General features: G+C 33.9%; 1 protein-coding gene across 1 annotated transcript; it reads left to right on the top strand.

The window, feature by feature from the left end:
- The first annotated feature begins 3,286 nt into the window (after positions 1-3,286).
- LOC146131925 (neuronal calcium sensor 1-like) lies at positions 3,287-9,541 on the top strand. The gene is made up of 6 exons (XM_083397526.1): positions 3,287-3,395; positions 3,469-3,578; positions 4,782-4,914; positions 5,464-5,552; positions 6,276-6,353; positions 8,222-9,541. The coding sequence occupies exons 1-6, from the start codon at positions 3,332-3,334 to the stop codon at positions 8,318-8,320; spliced, it is 573 nt and encodes a 190-aa protein (XP_083253652.1). The 5' UTR covers positions 3,287-3,331; the 3' UTR covers positions 8,321-9,541.
- The last annotated feature ends 1,083 nt before the right edge of the window (positions 9,542-10,624 follow it).

The following is a 10,624-nucleotide window of genomic DNA, read 5'->3' as shown; positions in this document are numbered from 1 at the left end:
TTACCCCGAATCGCCAATTGTATTTTAATGCCTCCCTCCTAATTCGCCGCTTTCTGACATTTGTTTTATCTCGCCTCATTTTTTCCTTTCGCACTCGCTTTGTTGCGTCGTTATATATATATATATAAAAAGACGGGGTTCTTTCATCGTGATTACGCATAGACGGGTGAGCTTTACCAAATTACCTACTACTGTACCGTGGAAAACAAACCTAGAAGATTTTTAGTTAAAACTAAACCTTAGATTAGAGCAGTGGTTCTCAACCTTTTTTCTTTCGTGGCCCATTTTCGTTGCACAAAATTCTGTGGCCCAATAAATGTTTATAAAAAAAACAACTATGAAATAGGTTACAAGAAAACACAGCAGAACATGTTTCCAAACCAATTTATTTCTTTAACCGCGCATTAGTGAGATACTTGCTGCTGAACAATAAATTTACATTCCTTCTAAATTCCTCCCCAAGCCATTATTTCTGTAAAATGGTGACACAACTATAACTTAATTCTTCATTAAATCTATCTTTATCAAATTGGTCTGTGGCCTACTCAAAATATTCCCATGGCCCACTAGTGAGCCATGGCCCACTGATTGAGAACCACTGGATTAGATTCATCGTGACCAATGACCCCTGTCAAACTGTAGCGCACGTGTTTTATTTTTGTAGAAAAGTAGTAACTTTCTGGAAAGAGGTAACTGATAAACTTAGTCCGTCATCCTGTTCATAAGCAGTGGCGTAGCCAGCCGAAAATTTTGGGGAGGGCCAAAAAGTTTGAACTTTTTGTTTAGCTTTTGTCATTATATTTACCGCCGTAACGAACCCAATAACAATGTTAGCAAACCGTTTCGAGCAGCAACTGACTGAGTGTTAACGCAATACTCCATTTCCAAGAAAACCATTCAAACAACAAAAACTGACTTTTAAGTAGTAAAACTACATTAATGTATAGCAAATCTAATATTAACTACATCGTTTGTGACGTAACAGTGCATGACAATTGAAGGTGTGGCATGCCTGTGATCGACTGTTGTGGTACTGCTCACAAATGCTAAAAAAACAAAGTATTAAGAGTAAAATATTTATAAATTTTGGGGGGAGCCATGGCCCCTCAGACCCCCCCTGGCTACGCCTATGTTCATATGTTGTTTGATATTGTGGCGGATCATTCCGAAACCCTTTCAAATTGTTTGTTGTTGTGTGCGCGTTTTGTTATTTACCGTTGTAAGTACGCTGAATCCGTGCCGAATTTAAATATGTTCCTCAGTATGGTCAAATCGGAACATCTTATCGCCACTAAAAATAATAAAATAAATGACTTTCTCTGCAAGCAGGGCTCTTTTTAAGCCCCGGACAAGTAAGTCCGAATCCTTGGCCTATAGATGTAGGTTATACATTAACCCAGTACTTCGCAACCTTTTTCAGTTCGCGACCCACTTTTAACGCAAAGTTTTATTGTGCGACCCACAATGAAATATTACCAAACAAATAAAGCTATACATAAAACCCTTCTTGGAGTCTACTAAAATAGCTAATTCGACGCAACACTGGATTTGTACGTATTTATTACATTGTTGCGTAAATGTAACGAAATAATGCAAGAATTTCCGATCTAATAGAAAACTGTAACATTTAGAAACGCTTCGCGACCCACCTGAAATAGCTTTGCCACCCACCAATGGGTTGCGACCCACTGGCTGGGAAGCACTGCATTAACCCATTTGTCGGGCGTAAAAGGGTAAATAACGTTGTGGGGCATTAATCTGCTGAACTTTTTGTTTAAAGTTTAAAAGTTTTTAATTTAAAAAACTCGTTGATTGATAAAATTATTAAATTGTATACTTAATTTAAGTCTTAACAGTGACCTGTTACCGCCAGCTGTGCGAAACCATTTTACAACAAAAAATTACTTATTTGTTAACAGCTTATCCAATTTAATGCATTTCGGTTCGAGGTTCACGAAAGCTTTTCTCATAAAGTTTCGGATAACCAAAGAGACCGAAGATAAATGCTTTTACCTATCGTTTTAGTATTCTATGTTATATATCGAAGAAGGCGTTCAAGCAAATCGCGAGGCTTTTCATTTTTTCGGTTTGTTTTCAGTTGCTAGAGTGATCGTAAAAACGTTGATTGTTAGTTGTTACCTTGACTTTGTATGTAAAATGTTGACGGTAAAGAATCTTTGGTTTATGTTAATGTGCTAGAGTGATCGTAACATGAGCTTCAACTTTGTTTGTCGAAATGTTAACAGCAAAAAGCCTGTGATTCATGTTGGTTTCAAATCGTTTGTATAACACAGATTGCGGCATTGGTCTAGAATCCTACTATTTTTTGTTTTTGCAGTAACCTTAATCTAAAAGGTTGCACTCCTAAATTCTGAAATTGTTCGAGTTGTTGTAAGATTCCGAAATTTCAGTGTGCATGAAACCGTGATTACACACCTGAAAATGTGCCACTGCAGCCACATTGTAGAAGTTAGGTTATGCTAGTTATATTTTTCAGTATATAATTCAATGTTGATACTTTATAGAAAAACACCTTGCAGTTATTTATATTTTGATATGCAGCACCTAATTTCCAGGTGTGCAAGTGTGCATAACACATTAGGGTTCAAAATCATGCCCAGGTTGGAAAGTATAGTGCTCGGCCGCTGTCATAGCCGCGCATTTCCAGTAAAACCCACAGAAAATGCATTCAGCCGCAAAAAACTGCTCAAACGCGCAAAACTTACGTCACGCTAAGGGGTTTCAGTACAGTACTCCATTTTCAGCCATGAAAATTTCACAAATAACGTTATTACAGCCGCGCAATTTTAAGCTGCAAAATCATCTCGCCCGCGTAAAATCCAAAGTTTCCAAAACTTTGGTATGTAATGTACTAATTAGAGTGTGTTGTACACACAATTTGAATAAGCTGTGTACCAAACAAACTATACAAACTGGATTGCCAATACAATTAATCATGAAAACTGTGATAAACCTTTCATACACCTGATAACACATCTATATGAATCAATATTTTTTGCACAAAAAAACGAAAACACATCCAACCAACTGTCTTTGTTTGGTTAAAGCTGTCTTTGTTGGTTATCCATCAATGGATATCTTATAAATGTTTGCATGGTTTTACTGTTTCTTTTTCTAAATCAATATAAAGTTTTAAAACAAAAACGAAAAATGAAGTTACAAACTGTAGTGTTTAATTCATATAATCGAACACAATTTAACGTATATTTAATTTGTCATATGCAATAAAAGTTAAGAAAAAGTCTAACCTTTTTTATTATTATTTAGCTGTTTTTATTTTTAAAAGTGTGCAAATAAAACAGAAGCAGAAATGGGAAACCGAAAAAGCAAATTAAGGCCGGAAATAATGGATAAGTTGAAAAAAGAAACCAAATGTAAGATACAAGTGAGAGTGTCTTAAATGTTTTCCGTTATAAACGTTTATTCAACTTGCAAATTTATGTGCAGTTACTGAGAGTGAACTTCATCAATGGCATAAAGGTTTCCTGCATGACTGCCCCACAGGAAAACTGACTTTCGACGAGTTTCAAGGGATATATAAGCAATTCTTTCCACATGTAAATAACCAAACTTACAATCTAGATTGTTTTGTTGTTTCACATACTTATAACTAGAATGTTTTAAAGTATTTTCTGGCTGGAAAATTGGAAGTTTGCGATTCAAGTTGGATCATTTGCAAGTTTTAACTAGCGTGTTAACATATTTTGGAGCGTGATAATAATAGAAAGTTTACAATTTAATAAATCGCATATTAAAAATATGTCAACATTCGTGGTTGCATACTTTATTTTTAAACAATCCTCATAATGAACAATTTATTTAAATGACGTCATATGTTGATAGCTATTTATGAGGTGGTGACAATAGACTAAACCCCAAAACAGGGACCTTTCTTAGTAAACTTAAACGATCAATATCTTACTGATTTTTTTGGACACTGAACTAGATAGAATAATATTTTCTAGGTTTTTTTTTTCTCAATAGGTTCTGACTCACATCCTTAATTGACATGACGTGTGACTGTTGAGTTTTCAGTTTCGCGAAACAAAAACAATGAATGTATACACATGCTGTTTATAGATTGTTGGTGTTTTTTTAAACCACGCAGTTATCTCCATTAGTATGTGGAATCAAATTTATGTTTATATTCCGCTGCCGTAATCTATTTTAATTGTCCTTAAAAGACCAAACTTAATATTATATTCTAAACTTCAGCAAGTTATAAATTTTTGTTAATAGAAAAACATTACTCAAACTGTGTAACAGGAAATTTCAATAACTTGTTAGGCGATAATGTTGGAATTTGTCTAGAATATTAAGCTTAAGGATTTACCATATTGGGTGACACCAACTTTTACTAAGACAAAATCAAGAAATTATTTGATCTGGAGCACTTGTAAACTTTAAAGTGAAAAGTTTACTTCACTAATTTTTCTGTTTTTAAAATAATATTAATATACTGTTGATTTCAGTTATAAAATTGTGAATTTTTACATAACCATAAATTGCTGAGATTATACCTTATTTAAAAGTAGTTTAATGGAATGATTTTAGTATAATACCAAATTTTGCACTGCTTATTATTCACAAACATCTCATTGTGTTTGTATGTCTAATTTGAAGCCAGGATTCAATTTTTATTAAAGAAAATTCAAGATAGTTAAAAAGCGCTATACTTTCATATATGTACTGTTTCTATTCAATTTATTTTTTCAAGGTTTCCGTTTGGTTGTGATTTGTAAAAACACTTTTTTTGTTAGGGAAACTCGGCAAACTTTGCAAAGTTTGTTTTTACAACGTTCGATGACAACAAAGATGGCACTGTGGAATTTGAAGAGTTCATTATGGCACTTAGCGTGACATCAAGGGGAACTTTGGATGAAAAATTAAACTGTAAGTGACAAAATTTCCGCAAATTTAGGATTCAAGTTTTTTTTGTTTTGTTTTGCAAACAATTATTAACAATCAGTCAAAATATAGTATCAAATTTAGGTTGCAATTTTTTTTAGTGTTTTTGTGTTGTGCACAATTTTTTAAAAATCCTATTTTATTTTTATTTTTAAAACGAGTTATAGTTTAGTTAGGTGTCAATTTTTTCATCCATTTTACTTTTTTACAACTTGGAATGTTTTTTATTAACATTTTTTTATGTTTTTTAAATCAAGATCAGAAGCAAATTAACGAGGTGTATTTATGTTTTGCATTCAGGGCGACAGTAAGATTCAAGGTAACCACTTAAGCCACAATTCAAACCACAATAGACTGTAGGGAAATCATAAACCTTTTAGGAAAAACATGAATACTTTTATATTTGGTGACTGAAAAACAAAGACCTTTTAAATTTGGTGACAATGGACTATAGGAAAAACATATAATTTTACATTTGGTTACTGTTTTATGTTGTTTATATTTGAGCGTTAACTTTAAATGTTTTTTTTAAAGGGGCTTTTCAACTCTACGATTTGGACAATGATGGATTTATAACTAAGCAAGAAATGCTAAATATAGTGGAAGCAATTTTCTCAATGGTGGTAAGTGACACAGGGTAGCAATCAAATGGAATATACCACACAATTGGTTGCTATTTTGGACAGTGAATTGAAACTAATTAATATAGCGGGCACTGTTTAAACTTTTTGTTTTTTAAATGATGATGGTTAGTATTTTGCAATGTTCTGTGTATAGCTTGGATTACATTAGAATCAGTTCAGAGCATTCCAGTTTAAATGACAGTGTTTTGCACTGCTGTCTATTTTCATGTTCTGTTCTACATTTAATATTGGTTCAAAGCAGTCCACAAAAATCTGTGTATATCTATTTGTTTTATTACACAACTTTGGTTGTTGGTAGCAAAAAAAATATTATGCTGATGAATATTAATATATAAAATATTACACTTATAAAAAAATTAATTGAATTTTGCCTAACTTAAAAAAAACAGATTTTATGTAATTGTCGAATATAGAATGTAAAATGTTGTGTACTAATTTCTATCAAAATAGGCTGCACTTCCGTTTTTCCATACAACAATTTATCAGCACCACCAAAAAATATGTACAGTGTTTTGTTTATGTGAAATTATCTGTATCAAATGTTTCCATTGGAATAATTTACTAGTTATTTAAATATGACTGTGTTTGTTGCAAAGGGTAATGCAAAAAAAACTGAAAAATCCAAGTGTAGCACAATTAGATGTAGTGGTTGCAATATTTTACCTGTTAATTACATAAAAATGATTGTATTTCGTTGCAAAGGGCGATGCGGTGAATCTGCCAGAAGAAGAAAACACTCCTCAGAAGCGAGTGGAGAAGATTTTCCAAAGGATGGACAAGGTTTGTTCACCTATAGACAAAACTACTTACTGTAATTCCCATACAGAAGTATGCAGCATTTTGTGAACGTTTGAATGAAGCCCACATGCCTTGCCTTAAAACAGAAGTCAACACATTTTTTCACTTATTTTTCAAAGGCCTGACCATCCTGGGCTGGATAACTGTTAGCATTTAGGATCATAGGCCAGATATACATTTTTAAGTAACATTATATGAAGGAAATATAAATGACTATGCAACAAATCTGTAGTTAGCTTAAATAAATTGTCTAAAGGTTTAAAATTTCAGCCAAATTTAGTTTTAAATTTCATTCGGCCACCATTTAGCTGTACTTCATCTTCATTAGTTAGGCTGTAGTTTGGTTATCTCTGCCTTATAAGATTGAAGCAACTTTAAATTAGAGATCGACCGATATCAATTTTTTGGACCGATACCGATACCCGATTTTTTACAATTTTGTTAGCCGATACCGATTTTTTTTATATACCTGGTAAATGTTGAAAACTCGATTTAATTAAAAATAAAATCCAAATAACGTTTTAGTTTATATACCTTTATTAATTATTAAACAATTATTTTGCATTTTAATTTGGCGTGTCGCTAAAACTCAAAATTTTTTAATTCAAAAAGTGGGTAAATTGCTTGTTGTACAGGAAAATTATATCATATTTTCATATTAAAGTATCGGTCAAAGTATCGGCCTACATTTACCGATATCAATATATCGGTAGAAGCCAAATATTGGTCTATCTCTACTTTAAATGTTACATCTCAAGATTGCGCTTTTTTGTGACTCATTTTAGGACCTTTTGACCTGTGGATAAAATCAACAACTGGCATTGTTAAGGGCTAGACCAAAGCCCAACAATAATATTGTTTTTTCCCAAATCTTTTGAACAGGGATGCCCAACAAAAGCGCATCACAGCTCATACCACCAAGTAGTAGTGTGCCATGTTTTTTTATCTGAGCAGGTTCCACTTTAAAAGTTATATATTTATTTAGAAAAATGGCATATGAAGAATTAGGACAACTAAGTTTTCTAGTGCTTTTGCTTAACAACTCGAGAAAGATTGTATTCAAATAGTTCAATTGAATCAACATGGACTATTTAGCAAAGACCACTTTTGGTGTCTAATTGGATCGGCAACAGTTTTCCACAAAATATTGCTTGTCGGACAGTAAAATAAAAAAACAAAAGTTTCAGACATCCCTACTTGTCACCAAAAGGAGTCGCTTGTGCTACTAGTTTGAAAACACATAATATGTTGGAGGTTGTGGTAAGACGTAATAAGAATACCAAAGCCCATACAGAAGTAGACGCTGAAAATGAATAAAGAGTTATTCGAAACGTTCAAAATGCTACCTACTTATGTATGGGCTTTGATATTCTTATTGCACATATGTCCTTAAAGCAATCATATCTACAGCGAATTATCTATAATACCCTAGTTTTAGAACCAAAACCCTAATCAAACCAAATATACCTATAACAAGATAATACCTAAATGCGTCAGAATAAATCCCAAACCAATCGGAACAGCATATAAACGGCTGAAATCTACATTAGCGTAAGTGTATTGGACGCTTGGTCGCCGTCGTATTGGAATTAAAGTGTGGGCTCTGTTCGCCCTTATGTAGGTTAGGGATGGGGCTAGATTTAAGTTAGGGATGGAGTTATTGTTAGAGTTAGTTGTTCGATTTGTGTTTAGGTAAGAGACTGATTCAATTTCGTTTTAATATTGATTTTAATTTGACTATTAGGCATTAGTCCTATTTTGGTCTTATCGCTGTGTTTTGTTAACAACTTTTAAGGTATTATTTTTTCGATGTATTTGCATAAGTCTATTTAACTATCGATTAATTTTAGAACCACGACGGTCGTCTGACCAGGGACGAATTTCTGATCGGCGCCAAAGGCGACCCCTCGATCGTGCAAGCGCTGTCCATTTACGATGGTCTGGTGTGAGGTATTCTCGGAAAAATACCCCCAGTTTTTTGGATTCGTTGTCCACGCACCCCCAAAGAAGCCGGTGGATTTATTCAGTATTTCCGTCCATTTTTTTTCGTTTTTTTTATATTCATATCAAGAGGCTGTACTACTTTCCTAAAGAGATCTATTTCCTTAGCGTTCTTTTTTCACCACAGTATAACGTCGCAAAAGTTTGATTTTTTTAATTGCATAGTATCCGTGGCAGAGCTGTTTATGCCCTGTAAATTTTAACTTTTAATTTCGCTTTTGCCTTGTGCAGTTTATTTTCTAGTTTTAGTTGAACCTTTGGCTAGAGCGATGCCTATGAAATTTATTTACTTGTGCGGTTAAGATAGAGTTCTTACCAGCCCTTTCTTTTGACAACTTTTAAACCTACATGTATATGTACTAATATGCGAAAATGTGGTGTTGGTTGAGATTTTCTTTGAACTATTGTTGCAATGGCAGCTTACACTAGGCTTTATGGAAATCTATTTGATCGGACGGATTTTGCTTATTATACTGGCTTTCATGTAAATGACACTATTGGTTTATCAAACATTCCTGAAATGGTGTCTGTTAAAATCACTGTGCTATATATGCCCCAAATTACAGGAATCCATGACATATTTTGAAGTGAACCGTTGGTGAATATAAATGCCATACGGCCCAGTCGAAAATAATGTATTTCCCATTGCTTTTCAGCTGTTAACTATTTTTAAAATATGTGTAGAAACTCTAGTTTTTGTCTCATTCAAGTTTTGAACCTTCCCTTTGAATTAGAGGCTCTTTGCCACTTCGCCTTCATTGCTTATTCATGTGACAGCAATGAACGACAATGTGGCGTCTGTAGGCGGCCATAAAGCCCTAGCGCGATTAATTATTAACGGACACGAGTCGGCCATGCGTTGTGTTATCTTGGCTATCTTGTCTGACACCGTTTTGCCGAGTCAACGCACTGTACGTATTTGAGGTATGATGCGCTGACGATACACGTTTTAATATTGAACGGGACCCTATACACTTGTGTACGCCCATCACTGGGTATCATTAATCTGTTTTTTTTAACAAGAATTCGTTAGCACTGTATGTAACCGATGTGGTTCTTAAAAGTATTGCGTTAAAAAAATTATGATTACGTCTCAATTGGTTCACCTATAACATAACATCAGGTATTGTATGTTCAACCTGTATGGAACTTGACAGATGTGTTTTGTTTAACTAAATTATTGGTGGACTCATACCATTTGTGTAAAAGTATAAATTAGCGTGGCGTTTTTTAGTTTTCGTAGGTGCCCTGATAAAATATCATTAGGCTTTCGAGCTAAAACTACCAGAATTTTTTTTTTCGCTCCAAACCTTCATTCTAACAAAACAAACTGACAATACTTTTCCAAAAATTCAAAAATAAAAAAAAGCAAATTTAACCTTATTTTTGTTGTACGACTGCAAAAAATCCAACAATTTTTTAAAAAATGTGCGCTCAATGGCTTGCCGTTTTTACGTTCAGATTTTCCTAAAAAATAACTTGATTACGAGATCTGTCGTATCGTCGGTTTTAAACATTTGCGAGAAGTGCAATGAAATCAAAGCGCATTTTCTTGTATCGTCATTTTCACCGCTGGTAATTCTACCTTAGCCTATGTTTGTTGCCTCCAATGCGTCAGAGTTTTTGATTCGGAATGCGAATTCTTTGATTTACTTTTGTTAAGGCTGTTTGTTTATTTCTTTTTGTCAGACCTTTTAATTTCGCGAAATTACCACGGGTGGCTGTAAAAAGCTTTGTTGAGTCCAAAGTGGTGGCAAACTCACTTTTGGAAGGTTTTTCTTTAATCGCTGTGGTAAAACATTTATAACAAATTCTGTGTGTAAAAAAAACTACCAAAATCGGGAAAAATTTAGCCTAATTCTGTAACTAAGCCGAGATTAAGCTGTTATCAATGGCTTGTTACGGTCTATGGACATTTGAAAAAAAAATATTTTCAGTAACATTTAACGACGCTTTAACATAAGCAAACATAGACTGAGCAATCACACAAATTGCCCTTAAAACCGCTCAAGACAACGGTCTTTGCTTTTCCTTCAAACCTCCACCACCTCAATTAGATGCGTCACGAAATTCGGGAAGTTTCCCATTTCACCAACTCAGCGAATAAAACGTCAATTGGCTTTCGAGCGTCAAACGTGCCCTCTATAAGCTTTGTATGTGTGAGATTACGACTTGTCATTTTTTGACGTGGAAGTCGCCATGTTGTGTTGGTTTTTGTTATGTTGAAGGGTCCTGTACTTTCCACCAGTGAT

This window comes from Ascidiella aspersa, chromosome 9 (assembly GCF_963924565.1).
Source record: "Ascidiella aspersa chromosome 9, kaAscAspe10.2, whole genome shotgun sequence".
Classification (NCBI taxonomy): Eukaryota; Metazoa; Chordata; class Ascidiacea; order Phlebobranchia; family Ascidiidae; genus Ascidiella; species Ascidiella aspersa.
The sequence above is the reverse complement of the archived record's forward strand: the minus strand, read 5'-3'. Positions and strand labels throughout refer to the sequence as shown.